This window comes from Tenrec ecaudatus, chromosome 17 (genome assembly GCF_050624435.1).
Source record: "Tenrec ecaudatus isolate mTenEca1 chromosome 17, mTenEca1.hap1, whole genome shotgun sequence".
NCBI classification, from domain to species: Eukaryota; Metazoa; Chordata; class Mammalia; order Afrosoricida; family Tenrecidae; genus Tenrec; species Tenrec ecaudatus.
Genome location: NC_134546.1, coordinates 22125110 through 22149542, shown reverse-complemented (window position 1 = coordinate 22149542; position 24433 = coordinate 22125110). Strand labels below are relative to the sequence as shown.

Below are 24433 nucleotides of genomic sequence, written 5' to 3'. Positions count from 1 at the left end.
CCCAAACGAAAGCTAGCACGGCGAATGGCAGTCCAAAAGAACCCCACCATACTTTCTATCAATATATAGAAATCTGAGAGGTTCGACGGGCAGAAGCTTAATCGTACAGACAGAAACATATGTAAATGGCAGTTGAGACAAACTTCCCTTTTTATGCAATTTATCCCTTTTACTTGATGACACACTGGCCTTGTGGGACAACTTTAGAAACCCACGAGCAGGGGTTTGATCTGTCCTAACCCCTCTTCCTCAGGATGGGAATGTAATGTGTGAGCAGGATCTTGCTAGCGGCTGCACTGAAAGTTGACAAGGGGAAGGAGACAAGAGTAGATGGACTTGCTTGCTCAGCATCCCTCAACCAGGAAGGAAAGGGAGAAGAGGCTCCTCAAGCGGATGTCTGAGGTCGTGGGGAAGGGCAGCCTCACAGGCGAGTGTTGCTGGGGAAGGCAGTAAGACTGTTTTCAGATTGTACTTCAATGTAACAAGGAAACCCTAAGACCGCGGCATTGACTGAAACAAAATCCGAGTTATACTTGCTGCCTGTACAACAGAGGCTTTAGAGTATCTGAGTAACTTCTGGTTGAGCTCCTCAAATGAATAATGCCCAACAGAGTTCCATAAATGCAAATTAAGATCCAAATAGGGAATTGAATTTTTACCGTTAAGGTATAGTAATATCATCTAATGAATATCTAATAAATAGCTAATTAGATATGTTGGTTCACTTTGCTGTACCTTTAATTTGTGTAAGTCAACATTTGAGAGAAAAATCACCAAATAGTTCATTTTAATTAGTTATTTCCAAGGCAGAAAGAATTGGTCAGCAGAATACAAAGCTTTGAATTATTGAAAATTCTGAAGTCATGTAACAGAGGATGACCTTTAAAAGAGAACAGAAACTTATGGATAAAAGGGATGAGTTATTTACTATGCAATGGGCTCACGTCTGGGCAAATTTAGGAATTCCCAGACATGCTCCCTTGTACTTTCGTATGTCTAACATTGATACTTTCTGTAAGTCTGCCTCTTTGATGTTTCCATCATTGGTTTTCCTCCTAGTCAGAGAGCACAGGGACCACAGTAGAAAATGCAGGCGTTGCTGTACAAGGTCCTTTCAGCAGAGTCACGGAGAGAAACAAACTAAACAGAAATCTAAACCAGAAGCCTCGTCTATGGGTTTATGGTTTACTATGGCTTTAGCATCCTATTAGAAATACCTATTTAGCATCCTATTAGAAAGATAGAAGTTGCATACTAAGCAAAGCCGGACACCAGAGATGGCACTTGGAGGGTGTTCTCAGTGGCTAGAAAAATTGCAAATAAATCCAAAACTAAATAATGAGTCACCAAGTTTTTTTCTAATGAAATACATTCCAGTTATTATGACATAAACACACACATAAAAACACAATAACCTATATACTGATTTCTCTGAGTTATTAGCCTGGTACAACATTCTGACAAACTTCGCCTTCTTATAGCCAAACCCACTGTCATCACATCGATTCTACCTCATAGCAGAGCCGAACTTCAGGATGGAAGTGCTCCTTCATTTCTGAGACTAAATAGTTACAGGTGCCGGCAGTCTCATTTCTCTCCTGTGGAGGGTGCAGCGGGTGTGTTTTAACAGCTGACCTTACCTCACCCACAGTGCTACCACCAAGGAAACTCAGCTGAGATCCTACACTGGCCTGAGTTGTTACCTAATCACGACAAGCCTCATTACACCTCTTGGCATCTTAAATCAGATACCTCTTGGGGCTGGTGGCTATTTGGTGGTCTTTTCAAGCCTAGCTAGCCCTCGCCCATGTGTTAATCCAGATTAGTATCCTTTTGCTATAATTCAGTGGTAATTTTAAGACAGTACTTTCTGTAAATTCTGTGAGTTCCAGTGATCTATTGAACCCAAGAGTATTGGGAGCCAGTCGGAAAAAGTGGGGAAGCCGCTAAATTTGTTATCTGGCATCCTGAAGAGACAGTGACCAGGTTAGAAACAGGGGTGTTGTATGTGGCTGGCCCCTGCCTACTTGATGGTCTAAAGTACAGTATCCTTTGAATTTGTGAGCACTGACCTCACCGTGGGTGACTAGGAACAGAAAGAGAGATGTCTAGTGGTGGCTGGGTTCAGGCATGACTGAGGAGTGAGAGAAAGGAGATTTGACTCATCTTCACCTTTTGGGGACTGGATTTTTCTATTGATACTGTTTTTCAAAATCCTTAATGTGGCCTCACCTTCCTTCGGTCAACTCATGGGTATCCTCCTCCCCTTGAAGAGCAAACCTGTGCAGGAGCCATCTGAAATTGCCACCTCCACCTACTCACATCAGTCTTGAACTCAACTCAAACACGGTTTTTGTCAAGTCCATTCCAGGGACCTCAGGGCACCCGGTGCATCATAAATGCGATACCCAAAGGACTCTTCCCCGATTGTATTCCCAGATAATCTACTGGGCACCCACAATCCCACACTGTTTGCTGAGGTTAGCATTGGCTTGATAGCAGTAGTGTGCAGTCTGGTTTTATACCCACGGAAGTCCTTGAGTGTCCAACCTGGCAAACAGGCCAACTACGGGTGAAAAGGAATGATTCCTAACAGATCAGCGCTTTCAGAAGACAAAATCATGACAATTTACAACGGTATGTAGAAGAGACAAGGTTTAGAAAAGTTTCAAAGCCATTTGTGAAAGCAGACCGAAGAGTTCGCTAGAAATTCTTTCCTTGGAAAGATTCTTGTAATCCAGATGAATCATATTCTTTGCCTATAAGTGCCATCATACAGTCTGTAAATACCTCTCACTGGTGGATCAAAGAGATGCAAAACACATGTAGTATAATTACCTTTACTGCCTTCTCTTGAAACAGAACATAATCAGTGCAAAATCTTAAAATAAGACACTATCTGGAAAAACTATAATGATAGCTACTTTATTTCAAAGTGGTAATAAATTGCTTACACAGATTTAAAGAAAAACTCAGAATATGAAAGAGAATAAATTACTCACTAAGCTTAGGGAAGCTACAAAGTCATAAATTGTACTTTCACAGCTTCCATGATTTCCAGCTCTTTTATGATCTACTTGGTTAAGAGTGAGATTCCATGACCAATAAGACCGAGTCTCTAACTTCAGATTTTATCTCTTAAAAAGAGGAACTCTGGGCTCCAGTAAGGGCAGCCTACAGACTCGGTGACACAGCTTGCTGCCCACTGCTGGGTCTCCAACTCGAACTTTACTCCCCCAATTTCTTTACTAGCCCGACTCCTCCTCAAGGTGCCATCACCTAAGTGATGTGCTCTTTACTCCACCCCACCATGGCCCTGCTCTAGAGGACATTCCTAGATTTCACGTATGGCACCTAATCATCTACTTTCCCCCAATATGTGCACAGGGAGAGATGTTCATTATAAATGTTTTTGTTGCTGCTGCTATCAGCATACGTGGTATTAACTATAGGACATGGTTCTTACCCAAACTTTACATCACATACATTTACCAAAAAGACGTATTCTTCAGCATATCTAAGTATAGGCACCTCTGATTTGGGGTGGAGGAGGGCTGTTTTCTTTTTGAGTTCATGCTATGGCACTGTGCTTTTATGAAAGACCTACGCTCATATTTGTTTTTCGTTACTAAAAGAAACCTGAAGATTTGTGTTTCCATGGCAAGGAACACAGATAGCATTTGTTTTACAGAAAGTCGTCTGGGAATGGGCACACACTAAGCAGTGCGAGTGGTGTCCAGCCTCTTCCTCAGCACCGCACCACAGGAGCTTCAAACTGTGAACACTGTCAGTTAAGCTTATTTGGGGTCTTCAGTGTTTGGGGTTTGAGTTAACAAGTGTCTTCCTGACTTTCAACTCTTATCAGTGTCCATCCCTATAGTTTTAAATAGAAGGCTCCAGAGGTAGAGATGTTCAAGCAACAGCAATCTAGCTGAGAGGAATGACTGAGGGGCAGAAGAAGGGCAAGCGTGACAGTGGAACAGTGGGGAGGAAGTCACTGTTAAGGCTTATGTTTGACTAGAGTGGTTTTCCTTAGCCTGGATAATAATCCTGTATGTGTCCCCCCAAGTCCTCTGCAGACCAATACTCTAGTATCTGACTTTATCAGGTAAAACTAATATTATTTTATCTTCTTCTATGAGTCATTTAAATTCTATGTAGAAACTGGGACAATGTAAATCATGAAAAAATATTAATGTAGGATTCTAAAACTTTTGTACAGTGGTCTCAACGGCTGTGTCAAAGTTGTAACATGGAACCTCAAATTACTTTTATTTAGGAATACACATTTACACAATGCAAAATAAATCTACAGAATCCCCAGGTTTGGAGCTAAAACTTATCACTTAAAGAAAGCAGTTGGTAACCTGAGGATAAGACAAAGAGCTTTCCTCAGGAACGTAACACATTTAACACCAAAGCAATTGTGTAGTACCCTCACATTACCACAGGCTACTTGCTCAAAAGTATGCATATATCCAAGCTCTAGAAATTGTTTTAAATATGTCCTATATAATAAATTGATAAAAAATTGGCTTTTCTTGTCAGATCTTTTCTTACTTTGTTTTCTTCTTCTTAAATTAAAAACTTACATCTCTTAATACAATCATCCATGTGTCAAGCACACTTGTATATATGCTGCCATCATTATTTTCAAAGTATTTTTTTCTACCTGAGCCCTTTATATCAGCTTCTCATTTCCCCCCTCCCACCCTCCCTCATGAGCCCCTGATTAGTTATAGATTATTATTTTCATATCCTTAAATAATATTCTGTCACCCTTCACCACTTTTCTGTTGTCCATCCCCCATGGAGGAGGTCGCATGTAGATCCTTGTAATCAGTTTCCCCTTTCCAACCCACTCTCCCTCTACCCTCTCAGTATCGCCACTCACATCACTGGTCCTGAAAGGATCATTCCCCACTAGATTCTCTGTGTTTCCAGTTCCTATCTGTACCAGTGTGCATCCTATGGTCTAGCCAGATTTGTAAGGTAGACTTGGGATCATGATAGTGGGGGAGGAGGAAGCATTTAGGAACTAGAGGAAAGTTGTACGTTTCATTGTTGCTACATCGTACCCTGACTGGCTCGTCTCCAACCCAAGACCCTTCTGTAAGGGGATGTCCAGTGGCCTACAAATGGACTTTGGGTAATAATTCCTATAACTCAAATTAACTGGTCAACTAGTGGAAATGTTTTGAAATTAATATGACTCCCAGGTGTTTTCTAGAGAATTTATTTTCATCCTCACAACCACATCTGTAACATGAGCAATAGGAAAATGGTCATGGTTAAGGAGCAGAACCAACACAAACATGAGGCTTGCTGTCTTATTGAAGAGATTTACAAGAGCAATTTTTCCAAGTAAAATATCAGAGAGGGAAGAATCCATCAAAATGGGCTAGGTTATGCAGATCAGTTGGTTACAACTACAATTATGACCAGGGAAAGGTCTATTATGATAAGAAGCTTGAAACAAATACAAATGAGTGGTTTGAATGTTTTTACTTTCCAACTGCTATTCCCTATGAAAAAGGATGGCTGCACCAATGAAAATATGCGCATTGTTATGAATAACTTTAAAATGCAGCACATCATCATTAGGTTTGCATATGCAAGTTCTGACAGATTCTGAAAGTCAAAAACCTCATGGAATAGGAAGACACTTGGAATGGACATCCTATGGTTCAATGGAAGACTGGTACCCAGGGGAGAATGGTAGTCCCTGAGGACCTGTAGGCCTTACTCTATGCTCCCTCACTTGGTCGGAGAAAGTCCGTGGAAACAGGTATTAAGACTCTGTCAACATCTTCTCCATGCTCACTCACAGAAAAGCACCAGGACCAGTTCTGCTCTGCTCTGATTCACAGAGTAAGTGTGGGCGCCTACAGCAATAAGACAGCAAGTACAGGGAGCCTGTGTTACAAAACACAGAGTGATAATCAGTGCAGAATAAAATGGAGAAAAGAACACTTTCACCTGATATCAAGCCCTTTTCAAAATTATCACAATAAGCAAATTCTGAATTAGGGTTCATGTCTGTGTGGGATTTTGTGATTAGAATGCTATTTTTAAACAATGAAGGCACGTGGAATTAAGTTTGCATGTACACTCACATAAACATATACAATACAAGCAAGTTCAGTATTATTTGAAAAATACCTTTGTAACACTCAAAAATAAGTCAATTACTTATAATTAGATAATAAAACAAGAAAAGTTAAAAATTTTCCAAAAGAATATTAAGAAAAACATCAAGCTAAAAAAGCCACACGTTTTATAAACTCACTCACTCTCTCTCTCTCTCTCTCTCTCTCTCTATATATATATATATATATATATATACATATATATATACACACACACACACACACACACACATATATATATATATATATATATATATATATATATATATATACACACACACACACACAGAGAGAGAGAGAGAGAGAGAGAATGAGAACCATGACAAACCCAGTAAAGAAATCTAGCACACCCACAAGATAATCATTTACTGGATAAAACCAAAAGGCTGATAAAAGTTCCTGTTCAGATGAAATTCTGGGTTCAAGGATCCATAGGGTTTAAGATTCAGGCTAATATCTCATCTTCAGGGAGAATAAATTTTGATTTTCATATGAACAGGGAGCAAAAACACATTGTTACATACATTTGCCATACCCATCTGAAACTCTTACACTGAGCTGGACACAGCTTCTTAAGGCATAAAGAGTTGGTGCGTCCCCATCACACAGTAAGCTAACTCTATGAAGGCACAGCGACTCTCAGCATCTGTTGCTGCTGCAAATTTCTCCTACTAAACACTGGTGGGAAACCGAATCTTCAATGTATGTAACAATATAGCCTGCCCACAGTCTACACAGAGTTATCATCCAAAGGCAATTCCACACATCTGGCTTACAAATCTTCTTCCATATTTCTAAATTGAAAAATAAACACAATTTATAAGTGTCAGAATTACTAACACTTTTTACATCAGTGTGCTACTCTTAAGAAAATAATACAAATATTCTAAAAGACATAAAGGATTTAGGTACAGATAAATCTATTGAAGAAGCAATACCCAGGTGGTCTGAACACAACAGTTTATGATCACCTTCCAATAACAATCTGTATTTTGAGAATTGTTTTACTTCATGGTACCGGCACACTTGTGCTCCTTAGAACCCAGGTCTGTCCCTCACAATGGCAGGCATTCACTAGGGCTTCCAGGCGGTGTACAGCCTCAGGACCAAACTCTTCTTTTGAGGCCAAGTGGTATAGAGGCACAGCCTGCAATGAGTATGTCTTTTAATACCACACCTCAGAATATGCAACTGACTGATTAGAAATACTAATTAACCATAGAAACAATAAATAATCATATTTCCATACTGATTTTTACATGGGCAATTGTTAAAACTTGTTCATTTACATTATTTCCCTTTTAATAGTATATGCAAGGGGGCTTTAAAACATTAGTGAAAAATTGGAATGAAAGATAATGTAATTTTCCATGTGCTTTGCGAAGTCCTCCTCAGATAACCTAAAACAACAAATAAACAAACCAGCTTTATCTTCATCTTCAGCAGTTAAACAAGAGGAGGCTGTCATAGAATAGCTTTTATTATCAGCTGAGGATTCGCCTCACATGGCCCTCTGAAACTGCCATCAATCTAACTTCGGTTGCAATAAAAGTATCCACATGAATTCTCTCTCAAGAGTCTCATCTCTGGACTGGGAGACAGAGCTGATCAGATGTGCTAAGTAAACAACACACGAGGGGCACAAACATGTGTGAAATGTTGAAAACCGGCCATCTCTGAATTGTAGAAAATGGTATATTTACTAGGTAGGTACCTATAAAATTCCCGGCGCTCTTCTAAGGCCTTGGATAGAACACTAAACAAGATACAGGGTCACTACTCTAAAGGCGTTCATTGTTCCACGAGAGAGGTAAGACTAAAACAAACATGTCTGATTATTAAAAAATATTTTAAAGGTGGTTGAGACAAACGCATAAAGTATGAGAGTAGCAAGAGGGGACATGTCCTCAATAACCTGAAGAGGCCAAGAATTGTTCAAGTGACATAGGCACCTGGACTGTTTTGAAGGGTGGCTAGAAGATCACCAGCTGACTGGGCACAGCTTAGGAGCAAGAGCCCCTTGAGGAGAGAAGGCACAGTAACTTTACACACGAGTATGCTCCACGTGACTGCACCGAAGAGAGGACGTGGGGCCATGCCACCAAACAAGACCTGCCAGGCCAGAGACAAGACCGAGCTTAGCCCTATAATGCCGAGCGTGACGTTTTCACAACATTTAATTAAGTGTATCTATTAATATATATTGATAACTATGAAAGTAAAGAATAAAAACAAAAAAAATTTTCCCTGAAATTACAAATTCAGGTGTTATAGGGTTAGGGCAATGGTTCACTTATTATGTGCTCAACACTGTGTTTTCAAGCTTTTTGGAGGATACAGGAACACATAAGTCCAACTCTCTATTTCTGAAGAACATACTGGCCAGCCTTAGCTGAGAGGGAAGGCAGCTCTAACGGAAGTCATGCATGCAGTTTCATTAGCTTCTTCAACTTCCTTAAAAGCATATGCTAATCCTGTTCCCAGCTCCACCTACTAGTCAAAGTGGGGCTCTGCACTCCATTCTGAGACAAAATATCTGCAGAGCAGATGATCCAAGGAATACTCAAACACAGGCGGGGGGGGGGGGGGGCGGCGGGCAATTCTCATCGAAATCTCCAGGAGTGAAATACGATTTATGGGGAATGGTTTGGAGTATATCCATACCTCTTGAATTGAGCAACTAGAAACTAACTTGTAGCCTTGATATGCTGGCCTTTTGGGGGCTGCTTTTACCGAAGTGCTCTGTTTCCTAACATTGACCGACACAGGCAGGTACTGTGTGACTGGAGACAGTAGTCCTAGACGTGTTGTATTTAATAGAAAGATTGTGCTGAGGACTCTAGTCAGGGGACTGCACCATGTTCCCACTCTGAGGAGCCATGAGCTAGTTCAAGTCCTTCAGAAATGGCCATGCTTTCTGCTGAATGTGCTTTGCTTTCAACTTATACATCTTCTCAATGATACCATTCAGTTTCCCTCCTGAGAATCTGTCACAAAGTTCAAGGGCGATTCCTGGACTCAAAATGCAAGGACACAGAGAACCTTGAAACCTATATTTTGTGTACCTGCCTCATACCTAGTTCTTAAAGAGTTTTCCCCCTTTACCTCAGTTTTTCCCCAAATTTTGGTCCTGTTGTTATGACAGCTATTTGAAATCTTCATTAGAACATAACAGGATATAAAATTAAATCAACTAAAATAATTATCAACTTAAAGACCATTTCAAGAGAACTTCAAAAAGCTCATAGTGAAAAATTGAATTAAAAATAGTGGAATTTCCCCACCCACGTTGGGAAGCTCCTTGATCTGTGCCAAGTCCCATTCTGAATGGGGGGGCAACATGGCCCACAGGACAGAAATGAATCTTGTAGTCGGGAAACAGAATTAATGGGGAAGATAAACAAGTGGTTCTAAAATGCAATAGGAAAAACACTTGTGAGTGGGAAACACTGGAGAAATGGCATGCTAGAGGGTACATACAATAAGGCACTCATTCAAGTCTAAGATGCCATCCCTACTGGCCTCGGGGGCCTTCTGTCTAATTTCCACCCATAGTTACCCCCTGTGACAAGAGTCGCACTGCTCCATCGGGTTTTTAGTGGGACTATCATGTGTACAGAAGCACATCACCACTGGGTGGGTGTGACCTGCCAACCACACTGGGAGCAGCCACGTGCATCTCATTCACTGCCATTGAGTCAAGTCCAACCGATGGAGAACCTAGAGGGCAGAGTAGAACTGCCTCCTACAACTCTGTATGAGAGTAGAAAGCCTCATCTTTCTCCCCTATTATTGTTAGGTTCTGTCGAGTCGATTCCAATCATAGTGTGTGCAACAGAATGAAATATTACCTGGTCCTGTGCCATCCTCACAATTGGTCTTATGTTTGAACTCCCTGTTGCAACCACTGCGTCAATCCGTCTTGTTGAGGGCCTTCCTCTTTTTTGCTGCCCTTCTACATTTCCAAACATGATGTCCTTCCCCAGGGACTTGTCTCTCATCACAACTTGTCTAAAGGACATGAGCTGATGTCTCTCCTCCCTTGCCTCAAAGGAGCATTGTAGCTGTGCTTGGTGCTCATGTACTGGATCGTGCGGTCGTTGTGTGAAGAGAGCGAGAGAATACAGCATGGTTTAAACTCAGGCAAGGTGTGCAGCAGGGTGGCTTCTTCTCATCAGACTAAGTCTAGATAGGAACAATTCTCGGAAGATGAGCTATGGCTCTAACGGCAAAGCACAGGGCACTGTGTACTCTGAAAGAAAAGCGGTTCATCACCACCAGACCAACTGCTCAGGTGGGGAGTCAAGAGGATAGGCGCCAGAGACGTCAAAAAAGGACACAGTAAAGTATGGCTTAAAGATAAAAAAGGATTCCACCTGGGAGCACTGTGAAACCCAGGGATGGCTGGTTTGGGCTGAGAAAAATAAAGATGGACCAGCACTCGCTGGGTTTAGAGAGTTTCTGCCTCGATAATCTAGATGACAGAGCTGTAGGAAGGTAAATCGTATTATAACAGGCAATAAGGCTCACTGTGTTATATTCCATTGGAGAGAAATAAATGTATTTGTTCCAGATGACTGCCAAGTAGGGGAATTGGGAATTAACTGTTGGGAGTAGTTCTGGAAAGGGAAATGAGTCTTGGGAAAGGTTACGAAGAGAACAGTGCTCAGATAAAACCCATCCTCAAACCCACTGCTACAGAGTCAAACCCAACTCCTCGCAACCCTGCAGGGCCCAGGAGAACTGCCCCTTCAGGCTCAGTGCCACATCCTCCATGGCACAGGGGTGGCCTCACATTGCTAACATGGGTCAGCAGGGAATCCTTTAGCCACCAGCGCTTCTTAGAGAACGAGATAGGCAGTGGCAGAGACTCAAATGGCACAAGGTAATGTCAAGGCTGACCAATTAACTCAAATAGGTGGGCCCTCATTGCACAAAGGGAAACTGTAAATGGTAAAATTCAAGAAAACCAAAGCCATACCATACAAAATCTTGAACAAGGAGTGTGGGAGGTAAAAGAAATATTTAAATGCCTTTCCTCCCTGGAAAATGCCAATTTGTTCTTTAATTCTCAGTTAATGTTACCTCTTAGTAAATACTTTAGGCAAGATAGGCTCTCTTTATTGTACTTAAGACTGGTCTCTTCAGATGTCTTATGACATTGTATTATAATTATGTTTCTAAACCTGATGGTCTTCAGGGAATGGGTTGTGTCTTGGTATTTCAGCCAAATGGACAAAATGGGTGTCCAAAAATTTTTTTCCTGAGCAAATGAATATATGACAGTCTTCCCAACATTTATGGAAAAATAGAAGCAAAAGATCAGGCATTTTTTCATGATCTTTATGAAGCCTCTGCAGAAATGACTGCATTGGTTATCCGTTATGAAGACTGATTGTCAGTAGTGCGCAAATATGGATTTGCAAAGGAGCACTGGAGGCCGAACAGACATCAAGAGATAATCTGAAAAGTAGTCAGCACGAAGCCCCAGCCAAGGTGGTTCTGGTGGAAATGCAAGAAGCTGGCTGACTCCCCGAGATCTTTCCACTGCAATAGCAAGAGAACTCAGAGACTGGTTGAAATGGAGCAAAGTATAAGAATTTCCAAAAACCTTTGAATGATGGAACCCTGACTCAGTAATTAAGACTTGGAAATTTATCCTAAGAAAATAAACATCTGTTTATACATATGTTATTTATACTCAAACGGGCTGCCATTGAGTCAATTCCAATGCATAGTGACTTGTCGGACAGGGTAGAACTGCCACTCTGGGTTTTTCCAAGGCTGTAAATCTTTGTTTGTTTGTTTGTTTCCTCAGCTGCGACAGGAGAAGAGATGCTTTATTGTACACATTACATTGAACCACAACTGAGAACAGAACTAGTCCAGAATGTCACAGGTCCAGGCAAAGGATCCAAATTGGACTGCTTAGCTGTGAGCAAGGTGGGGGGGGGGGGGGGAGGAGCAGCTCTCAGGTGCTCGTGGAGATCGAGTGGCAATGGAAGTTCTAGACGGTAGCATGCAGTCAGCAACTTGTACCAGTGTCCCAGCCTGCACACTGCATATTCCTGCAACTGTGGTTTCTCAGGGTGCACACGGTTGGTGTACTGGGACCTCTGCCTCATCTTCTCTTGTGCATCATTCAGTCTTCTCATTCTCTCCTTCCTCCATGTCTGAACTCACTGTTCGGGACCACTCACCTTGGGTCTCATGGTCCCAAGGTTTCTAACAAGATGGTGCTAAAGCCAAGAGGGGCTGTAAATCTTTCTGCGAGTAGAGACCCTAATCTTTTTCTCTCAGAGTGGCTGGTGGTGGTTTCGAACTGCCAACCTTGATGCTATCAACCTAGTGCACATAGCCAACCACACCACCAGGGCTTCCTCACATTATTTATAGGGGTGGAAAATTTAAAATGTTGTACAATGAAGGAATCACCTGATAAATAGTTCTTCTACATGATACAATACCATGTATACATCAAAATAGCATAAATATCACTTTGATAACGTTGAGTCACTTGACTCAAGCCATAGTCTTCTCAATCACTTCATGTGGATATCACATGGATATTTCTGATAGGTGGTTAACACCCCCCCAAAAGAGTATTTTTATTTTATTAATTTTCCAAATATTTTACAATAAATTCTGATTTTACAATGAACATGTATGTTTTTATGTCTGTTTTATATAAAGTGAGCCACTGTTGAGAAAACAAATCAAGTTAGGCTATTCTTTTGGGACTTGGTGGCAAAAAAATCAAAAAGGGGAAAAAGAATTACAATGTGAAAAAGACAGATAATTTGAGTGTGTTTTTTGTTTTGCTTTAAGGATTCAAAAAATGGAGCAAATTTGCAGGAAAGAGTTGGCAACTCTATAAGGATCAGGAAAATAAAACAGGTGCTTGCAAAAAGGAAATCCTTTATATCTTTTTCCATTTAAACAAAACTCATAGTACAGCCAAGGGTATCAGGGAGAACACTTAAGGGTGACGGGGGGAGAACCAACTTACAAAGCATTAATTTTTATAGCATTTGGAAAAGGAAAATTGTAAACTTATTACACAATGGAAAGAACATGAGCTCTGGCATGAACCAGACTTGAGTTTAAATCATGGTTCTTTTATCCAACCACTCTGTGACCTTGGGCAAGTTGCTAATATGAGTCATTCTCCTTGGGTGTAACAAACTACCTGGGACACTGTGTATTGCAAGGATGAAGTGATGTGTATACAAGTGCCTCAGACGGTAGCTATAAGGCCACAACCCACCACCAAGACTTCCTGATTAAGTAGTTCTGAGCTTAGCCTTGAGTTATCTGTGTTTGGACGGTACTCAGCTCCATGTGTGTTTCTTACTGCCTAAGCAGAGCAAAAAAAAACCTGTCCAACTCAATGCCTGGCACAGGCTGGACACTTGGCTTAATAATAGATGCTTGTTTTATGCATAGACTGTAGGGTTTCTATTATTTCTCATTGAGGTCGAGGTCGAATATATTTGTTCATTAAATATAACTAGGGGACGATTCATCAGCAAGCTGCCATATACAGAGGACACACTTTCTTGTTAAAAAAACCCACAGAATTTGGAGTAATTACTGATCAAAATCAGCCTTAATATGGATTACAACCTCAAAAGAAAAAAATAGTCCTCACAACTAGACCAATAAATAACATGACAAACACAAAAAGAAATGAAATTGTCTAGGATTTCATTTTACTGGGATTCACAACCAACACCCATGGGAACAGCAGTAAAACAATAAAAACAATTGCACAAGACGTCCTGAAAGTGTTAAAGAACAGAGGCGTCACTTCGAGGACTAAAGTGTGCCTGACCCAAGCCAAGGTACTTTCAAACCCTGTACATGCATGTGAAATCTAGGCACTGAATAAGGAAAAGGATGAATTTGTTGGTTTGTGTGAATTATGATGTTGGCAAAGAAGAGTAACTATCCACACACTGCCAGAAGAACATACCCCTCTGCTTTGGTCCTCCTTAGAAGTGAGAGCGGGTGGCTTCAGCTAGCTAATGTACTTCGGACATGTTATCAGGAGATTCCAGTCCCTGGAAGACGACATGACGCTAGGTAACGTAGATATGGTCAGTAAAAAAAAAAGGTGGGGGTGGGAATCTAGGACGGATGAACCCCTCAGGACCAGTGATGAGAGTGGTGATACTGGGAGGGTGGAGGGAAGGTGGGATAGAAAGGGGGAACCAATTACGAAGATCTATCTATAAGCCTCTCCCTGGGGGATGAACAACAGAAAAGTGGGTGAAGGGAGACGCCGGGAAGTGTAAGACATGACAAAATAATAAATCATTTATATATTATCAACGGTTCATGAGGAAGGGGGGTGAGCAGAGAGGGGAAAAAATGAGGAGCTCATACCAAGGGCTCAAGTAGAAAGCAAATGTTTTGAGAATGATGAGGGCAACAAATGTGCAGATGTGCTTGACTGGATGGATGGATGGATGGATGGATGGATGGATGGATGGATGGATGGATGGATGGATGGATGGATTGTGATAAGAGTTGTACAAGTCCTGCAATAAAATGATTTTAAAAAATTTAAGGGTGGTGGTGGGCATATACACAAAATGGATTTGACACAGTAGCTGCACGAAGGAGCTCAAAGTTATGAATGATTGTTGAGGATGGTACAGGACCGGGCAGTGTTTCACTCTGTTGTATCTAAGTTTGCTACGCACTGGGATGACTCAACGGGACCTAACAACAACAGACAAAATGATAACATCTGTTCTAAGTGAGCAGTTCAGGGTTCTTGATAGCCGCTTACAGTGCTAGCATTTAAAGATTCAACATGAGAGATCCAAAAGGTGTTTGAGATGGGATCAAACTTAATTTTGGTGAACAACATGTAATCATTTCTGCTTCATGATGGGCAGGAAAAAGTTATGCAGTTGGATCTACAGGAGTTTACTCACTGATCGCCACCAAATCTCATTCATATTCTGTTGTACTAGATTTCTCCACCAGTAGATAAAAAGCTTTGTTTCTTTGTAAAAGCTTTCTCAGAAGAAAGCCAACTTTTATACTACAGTGATACTTGCAACTGTGAGGAACTGGAAAATGTCTCGGCCAATGTCGAAGGTCTACTGTGTAATTATATTTTTTAGCAGAAGAAAAGGTCGTATCCTATTTCCTAGCTTCTAATAATAAAAAGTCACCTGAAAGGGCCAGGTATATGTGATGTCCCTAATACTTCAACTGTCTGTCTTTCTTCTTCACCTTCTAAAACATGCTGGCTCTTAGGAAGAGTGAGTGAAACGGAACCTTGGGTGTGGCTCAAAGACTAGGATAAATGAATGTGATGTGAGCCTTTAATCACCCTCTGTATACAGCCATGGAGCCCTGGTGGTTAGGTGGGTTTACACCCTGGGTTGTTAGCAAGGTCTGCAGTTCAAACCAAGCAGTCACCTAAGGCAAATAGATGAGCCCTGTTGGCTGGGAGCTGCATGGTCAGCAGTTTGAAACCACCAGCAGCTCCGAGGGAGAAAGACTGGGATTTCTACTCCCGTGAACAGTTACAGGCTCAGAAACCCACAGGGCTTCATATGAGTCAGCAGTGACTAGATGGCAAGGAGTCTGGTTTTGGTTGCTCTGCTCCTGTAAAGATTTAGTCTCGGAAACCCACCGGGGCAGTGCTACCATGCCCTATAAGGTCATTATGCCTCAATCGCAATGAGTTTGGTCTTAACTTATACACAGCTACTACAGGTAAGAAACAGACCGGGTTGTCAGTAGAGAGGGTGCGTTATCTAAAACGTTCAATGAATAAAAAGTTCTAACAACACTATGTCAATGTGTTGATGACGGGTAGACTGCTTGTACTTCTTGGCTAACCACGAACTTTCTCCAAACAACCGATAATCCATACAGACCATAATGAGGGAGCCGAACATAGAACTGTATGTGTAACCTGGTGTTAAGTCAGCTCCCCTCCCTTCTCGGGTGAGTTTGTTAAGACATGCTCCTCTAGATGATCTAGCAGTTGCTGCTGAGTTGAGCCCGTGGGTTGCAGAGTAAAACACTATGACCTTGAGCAAGGTGTCTTTCCTCTGAGGCACATCTGGGTAGGTACAAACTGCCAACCTCTCAGTTACTAGTTGACGAATCACTTAACTCTGTGCTACTCAAATCACTGCCACCGATTCGGAGTCAGAGTGAAACGATCCAGGGTTTCCAAGACTGTTAATCAATAGGCAATAGGCAGCCTCCTCTTTCTTCCGCAGAATGGCTGATGGGTTGGAACCATCAACGCTGTAATCGCACAGCACCATCAAGGCTCCTTAGGGATTGCAAATTACTTAGTGGTGATGCATTCTCTCTTTAGTGTTGGCCCTTTAGTCCCCAGAGTCATAGAAACACAGCATCTTTCATTTACTTAATATTTAGAATTTAAGCATCTGTACTAAACAAGAATTGACACGTTTGACACTCAAGCCCAAAACTAAAATCTACCGATACTCTGTTTGAAAGTGCTTTATGGTCATTTAAAAAATAAATATTGGGGATAGAAATTACATTTTTTAAAGCACTGATGCAATACCGCCTCTGCAAATATTATCTATCACTTTGTTCTTCAGCCCCATCAAGCTGGTTTTCCTAAATGGCTGCTCGGGGCCACAGTGGCTCCAGCCGTCAGTGCTCCCCTTCCTTTCCAGTATCCTTCCTCATCAGTGCTAGGCCATCATCCACCATTGTGGTTTTGTTTTGTTTTTTAATTTCTGCCAGTCCAACTCACAATCTCTAGGGGCCCCAAAGAAGTTTAGCTTCCTGACAAAGCCTTACCTGAGCATCTCAACGTTCCGGTGAGCCCCCTACATTGTCTTTTCTACATGCTCCTGCAATCATTCCGCTTAACAGCTATATACTACATACCACGAAGATTAGTACTTTTATGAGGAGGCTTCAAAAGTTAGTGGAAAAATTCCACTAGCTCTCAGTTCCATTTTTCCATGAATCTTTTTTTTTACTTCCTTCATTTATTGATTGCCTCATATAATTCCTCAGAGCTTTTCTGTGCTGTTATCCAAGAAGACTGTGAGCTTCTTAAGGAAAGGTCATGTTTTAAATAAGATATGCCTCCAACCAAATACGAAGGGTTATAATATTTACTATTGCCAATCTGTAACTAGGGTACTTGAACCTAATTTTAGGTCGCTTCAAATGTGCACATTTGCGCTGCCTACTGGTGAAAATAATTATTGCATGGTTACAATTGGGTTATATTTGCTTGTAAAAGGTATAACAAGCTCAAATAGCTGGTGGACAAAATCATTCTTGTTTTCAAATAAAGGAAGACTAAAGCTATTCTTAAAAGTGGTGAATCAATGGAGATCATAAAAAATTCAAATAATTTTAGTGCAGTTAACTTTATATCTATATGATTTAAACAAAATAAAGACCTTTCCAACACGGAAGTCTCTATCCATTAGATGATCCAGTGCGAGAAAAGAACAAGTTCCTGATCACAACTGAAATGCCCTATGATTAGAGTTACATACGTGTCTAAGGCAGACAGATACTTTTCTATGTAATGCATGATGCTCCAAGAACATGCTACGGCACTATCTGGTCTCACTGCCCACGTGCGTGTGTGTGTGCCTTCTACACGATGCTGGGTCTCTGCTGTGTGCAGGGCACCACATAGCCTCAAGAGACTGACCATCCACCAGGAGTGTAAGCAACAACACAGATGATAAAAACCAAAGCACTTGGTCAATGTATTTACAATGGTCATTACAAGAACAACGTGTTTATCGAATGGTAAATAACGGGTGTTAAATTTGTTTTCTAAATATTCTGAATCAAGAAGGATTATATGCTCAACAGGCACAAAATAGACTTTCCTTGTTTTGCACTTCCGGTTCCACAATGTATCCTAGTAAAACTTTATCCTTTATTTTTTGATATCCGGAAAGTCTCCTGTACCCATTGTCCTTAACCTCCTTAACCGCTACCTAACAGACGGTAGCTGTGCTGAATTCGGTTACAGGTTTGGGCAGACAGACATAAACTTTATAGTCATGTATTTTAATATGGCCCCCAGGAGCCCACTGGAATGGTTTTCTTAATTTTTTGGTTTCAACAGTAAGCTTCCTTCTCTTATAATATATCCTTCCAGAGCAGATCTCAGGGGACCAAAGACCAGACAGCAGTCTGGGCCCTCCTGAGATGCTTTTCCTAAAAGACATGGAGGACTCACAGATGACCTCCATGATCCTCTTTACCACGGAGCTGACAGAAACCCCTTCCTATTCGCTGTCACCCTCGGGAAGCAGGACCGCTCCGCCCTCCTACTGCAGCCTCTGCGGCGTGTGCTGCAAGTGGCCTCAGCAGCAGAGCCTACCTGGAGCATCAATCCCTCTCTCTCTGGCTGCCTGGCCTGCTTTGTCTGAACAAAACAGAAAACACCCAGCTCACTGCTGCTACACAGCTGTATGATCTAAATGTTTTTAGTTAACTGAAATTATACTACAAACATGCAGTAAAAGTTACAGCAAGTAAGAGATCATGGGCTACCCAGTCGGAGAAACTATGCCAGTTAATTCCAATGAGCTTCTCTAGTTTTGACCTCCAGGTGAAACCTCAGTCATGGTGACCACCACTGAACGGTATGATGAGGCATAATCGATCTTATCCACATAAAGCACGTCGTAGAATGCCTGTGAGTGAGCAGTTGCTCAGTAACTAGTAAAACCCAAACCCATGGCACCGAGCAGATGGAGCTCTTGCCCAGGGTCCCACACTAACTCTTTATGGAAGCGCACAGATTCCTCTTTCTCCCGAGGAGCTGGTGGTGGTTTTGAACTGCTCATCCAGAGTCTAGCTGCTAATTACTGCCATGATTACCATAGTTCTTATGTTTATTACAGTATCCAGGTCCCACTCTATTTGTCTAATGAAAGTAAATTTGAGTCATTTAACTGTTTGCAATCATATACAGAGTGGAAATCAGTTCAAAGTTCTGGCAGGAAAATCACACCTGGTGGATGTGGACTAGTGCCCTGAGCACGAAGCAATCACCTTCCTCACAGCTGTGAAGTGGCTCACTACTACTACATGTCCAGATGCAGAGCACAGGGTCTCCACATCGAGCCCGATCCACTGTGCATCGGCCTCCCAACGACTCTGCTCAGTGGACAGGAAGGTCTTCACTAACAAAAAGATGTGTCCCAACTGCATATCTGTCTGTTAAAAAACTTCATTACCACAAAGATAAGTGGATGAATGTGTTCCAGATGTTGGAAAATGCCTTTAAATAAATCATTAAATACTATGAAATATCACTTTGTAAGGAAATACAAAACATTTACTATTGAATAAGGGAGTACAAGCTGCATGGAAAGAAAATGATTGTGGTAATAATTGTACAACTCTTCTTTATATGATTGAACAAATGAATTGTATATGTGGATGATGTCATTGTGTCTCAATAAACCTGCTTTAAAAAAAATCTACCCCATTCCATAAGCACTGTGTTCCCACGGTCTTACATTGGTAGATGGCCATTCACACAAGATGACTGTCAAGTCACAAAGTTCCACTCATGCTACTGATAATCACAGAAATTCAAAAGCCAACTAAATTATGAAAATAGATTTGGTTTACCATAAGTTATGGATTAAGTTTGTTGTAAATGCTAACCCTTTTACTTGTGGGTATAATTCTATTTGGGAACAGGACATTCTTAGATGCTAAGGAGGTCACAGCAAAGCACATTTGTGTTTTAAGCCAATCACCTTTGAGATGTAACATGAGTGAAGACTGGGGGAAAGGGCCTGTCGTATGGGGATCACCATGGGAAAGGGGGTCAGATCAGGGTTCTCAGAGTTGATAGGGGCAGGCAATGGGTGGCAGGGTGAGAGGAGACAGGACTGGACAGATCACCTTCCCCTACAGCTGGTGGCTTGATTACAGATAGTTCAACTAAGTTTGTTTTCTCCTAAATGAGGAAAATAAATAGAGAGGGGCTTCAAACGGTCAGTGAAGTGTGGAGATGAAAGATAAGGGAATCTTTCTACAAACTTTTTGATGCCCCTCGTTTACTGGTTAAAGCAACCAACTGGTGCTCTTTCTGCTATAGTGGCACCATAGCCGTGTGCTTTTTATTATGCACATTTCTTCAAAGTCAAGAAGATTTAGTGGTAAAGAAGCTTTATCCTGAGAAGGTTCATTAACTGAGTGCTATCTATAAAGCACATCAAACCTTACAGGAATAAAAGTGATGCCATTTAAGGAAAGAAGTAAAAACTTTATACCTTTTCTTACTTAACGGTTCAAGAACTTTCACATTAGGCACAAGCCGTTTTATGACAGCTTAGAAATTACCAGACGAAGGCACTAATTTGTCCCAGATGGTGCCATTACATAATGTGCTTGCTAGAAATCAGAATGGAGAGAGGAGCCATGCGAACAAGAGTGTTCTGCTAAGGAGCTCAAGTTAATAAAATTTCAGTAATGTGCTAGCTGATTCCTCCTTCACATAGCGCAATGGATGTGCTCACCTTTAGGTACGCACATGCCTACAGATAAAGATGGTGGGGGCTTCAAAGAGGTCATGGGAAAATGGAATTTAAAAGACAATCAAATTTTTCTATTTTCTTTTTGAAGCCTCTATGTGAACATATAAATATGTAAAGCTATGATACAAAGCATAATTGTTTTTGCACATAACAAAAATATGAAAACAAACATTTCAATGGACGTGGTACCTTCCTATGGGTCACCTTGTCTTCATATGCCCTTCAGTAGAGAAGGGAGGAAGTGCACTATACTAGTACTAGGAGCTACACAAGAGGACATAGAATGAGGTTGTAGACCCAACACTGTCACCTGTGGGCTTGCCTTCCTACTAAACAGAGACCAAAGGAATCATGAATGTCAAGCTACATTTCACGTTATAAAGAACTACAACAAACTACAGGAAAGAATGAGATAGTCTCAGATTCTAAGAGCCAAATGCACTGTGGGTATAAATGAGAAAATATTTTCAATGCAGTTTTGCTGCTTTGCTAAGGAAAAAATAAAAACCCCAAACCAAACCCAGTGCCATCGAGTGGGTTGTGACTCACAGAGACCCTCATAAGCTGGAAGCCACCTTCTCTGTTGGGTTTCCAAGACATTAAGTCGTTACGGGGAGCAGGCGGCCTCACCTCTCCCTCAAGAAGCAGCCTGCTGGCTATATAAAGCTAACTTTCCACCGGCAACTCACTGTGTAACCTACTCTGTCACCAGAGGTGGGGAAACATTGTAAAAGTTTATAATCATAATAATTTATAAATTATCAAGGGTTCATGAGGGAGGGGGGCAGGGAGGGAGGTAGAAATGAGGAGCTGATACCAAAAGCTCAAGTAGAATGGAAATTTTTTGAGAATGATGATGGCAACAAATGTACAAATGTTTTGAGAATGATGATGGCAACAAATATGCTTGAACACAATGGATGGATGGATGGATGGACTATGGTAAGAGTTGTACAAACGCCCAATAAAATGATTTTAAAAAGCGCACCACAGTCGAATTACATGCATTACTTTTCGACTATTCAAATGAAAATAGAATAAAAAGCAAGAAATATCTTCTTGTACAAAGATATCTTTTATATTTCTCAATGATATAAAGTGGACCACTTTAGTGCATGTGGTCAACTTAGTATAAAAATAGAGTTATTTCTTGAGATACAGTAGACACCTTATAAATTCTAAAGCATTGTGAAGAAAGGCTAGCAACTCTTGCCACAAATATAAAACTTGTATTTTGAGATGGGTGCTTACCTTCTCGCAGACGGTCCACTACAAAAGTAAAGCCGGTCGTTCTTGGGTGTAAGACATATTCATACTTCTGAAGTCCATTCTGCTCAGCAAAATCATTACTTCGGGCCTTGCTGTTTTCTAAGCAAAACAATAGACCATGAGAAGACAAAATACAAATGAAATAGTTTTCTGTGATAAAAATGGCAAGTAACTGTTCTACAATTATTGCATACAATCCATTGAGTCAAAACAGAAGACAGAAGCCTTTCAGTTGGTCCCTAAAAAGATCCAAGGGTTGTTTATTGAGAAAATTTTAAAAAATTATTAATAATGGTTTGAAATTTATTTGTTCCTTTGAAACTCATTAAAAGATTTGAAATTTATTTGCGCCTTTGAAATTCATTAAAAGACTTCAGAAAACTGTCGATACACAATGAAAATCAAAATGCAAATGAAATACTAATAAAGATTTTCATAAAATAGTTCTTACATCATAAAAATTGAGATATTATAATATAGAATGCTAACAAAAGAAAACATAAGGATCTAGATATCCAGAGGAAATTATCAGCAATTTGTTAAATACCGTATATCAACTTAACTTTTTTTTAAACCCAGTAACTTAGGCCTTTAATGCAAAGTGAAATATTTGCCTCGCACAGGCAAAGAGCATGCTAACATTGCTAACCCAAACCTCTCCACAACAGAACAGGCACATGATTAGCACATCGTGTACAAACATCTGAACATGGTTTGGCTGAATATAGTTACAGAGTCAAGTATATGTTCCAATTGCTGGCAAAAACTTCTTTTTCCATCCCATGAGGTAACTTTATAAGTTCCAAGAAGAACCAAACCCATTATTCAGCAAATATATTTGGAAAAAGTAAAGTGTTCAGAAATTATTTGGCCTCAGCTGCTGGAGCTCATGAAACAGCTTCTGGTGACAGCAGATGGAAGAACCTGCCTTCCTTAGCTGCACCCTCACATCCACAGGGAAAGCACCTATACAAAATAAACCCTTCTGGTTGGGAAACAAAAGGAAAATGAGGGAAGGAAAGTACCTCTCTACACACGATGTAAAGGTGAGTTCACTGCGTCCTTAGCATCTCAAAAAGATATGCAGGAACTTCAGAAATCTCATGGAAAAATTCCATTACCACTTCATTGAATTTTTTCAATGAAGCTCCTGGGATAGGCAATAAAATAATTCAAAGAACACTCCCACAGAAGGTGTGGCATCATTTTATAGTTGAGGAAACTGAATCAAAGAATTAAAAATAGCCACTGATCCCAAGCAAGTCAAAAGAAAAGGCCCCACACATTAAGTCACATTTGAGAATGTTCTGGGCATGGGACTAAAATGTCATATTTTATAGACAGCTGAGAGTATCTTACATGGGGCTGTGGAATCACAGGGACGCCAGAGATGAGTAATAATTAAATGCACTTTAATTTGCTCTTCTAGTTTGTGGGTTTGGGGGATTTTAAAGATAAAAAATGGAATCCTGCTACAGAATGTGAAAACAGTATAAAAGAGTTTCCAAAAAGTTCAGGGGGAAATTCCCTTACCTTTTAATTCCACTTTTCCACGCACTTTTTTTTAAAGCTCCCTTGATGAAGTAGTTCTAAAAAGTATAGCCACAATAGGTGAAGGAAGAAAATGATACCAAATAACTAAAATGTTTCCATTCATCTGCACACATACCTTGCTCAAACTGGTAACTGTGGGTGCATCCCAGGCTCCGATGAGAATGCCTGTGTTAGTGTGCTCCTGTCACACTCCAACTCCAGCACGCCTTCCACCCCAGGGGGACCAGCTGCCCTGCTTTTCTCAACAAGCCAGGCATTCCACTGAGAGAGGAGCTCTTTCCTCTTCCCAGAATGCCATTCGCCCAGATGTCTGCATAGTTTGTCGGCCAGCTTTGGTTAAGAAAAGCAACTTAACTGCTGTCAAATCAATTCCAATTTGTTCATTTGGTCTCTACTTAAAACTTAACTGGCAGGTTTCCCCTATCCACCGTATATAAAACAGCATTTAAGATATTCACCACATATACTTGAGTGGAAGCTGACCTGAATATCAGCTGAGGCACCTAACTTTACCACAAAAACTGCATTAAAAATATGCTGAAAAACTCGGCTTATACACCTACTCCAAATTAACCAAGGTATTTAAGGGTGGGTCACGGAATTACTTTACCTAAGAAACAAATTTAGATTGCATAACTTCTGAGTTACTTCATGCTTTACAATTTGGTGATCCAAATCCCGGTACCTTACCTGTGAGATCGGTCCCTTCTGGGAATATGAGGAGCTGAAGCGGTTCTCGAATGTGACAAAAATAGTCGATCATGTCTTCAAAATGGCTCTTGTCATCTTTCCATTTCCTTTGAATGAATATATAAGCAGCAGCCTGCATAGCCCAACCTAGGGTCAAATTAATAAATAGCATTCAGACAGATTTAACGACTGACATCCACAGATCATCAAAATGGAATATTT

General features: G+C 40.9%; 1 protein-coding gene across 5 annotated transcripts in view; it reads right to left on the bottom strand.

Annotated features, from left to right (window-relative positions):
- Window positions 1–24433, bottom strand: part of LCLAT1 (lysocardiolipin acyltransferase 1) — a 229027-nt gene that overhangs the window by 54673 nt on the left and 149921 nt on the right. For all 5 annotated transcript variants that reach the window (XM_075535331.1, XM_075535329.1, XM_075535333.1 and 2 more), the window contains 2 exons: window positions 24212–24358; window positions 21950–22066 (listed from right to left, as the gene is read on the bottom strand). In XM_075535331.1, coding sequence (XP_075391446.1) covers window positions 21950–22066; window positions 24212–24358 — 264 coding nt within the window. The remainder of the gene's footprint in view (window positions 1–21949; window positions 22067–24211; window positions 24359–24433) is intronic.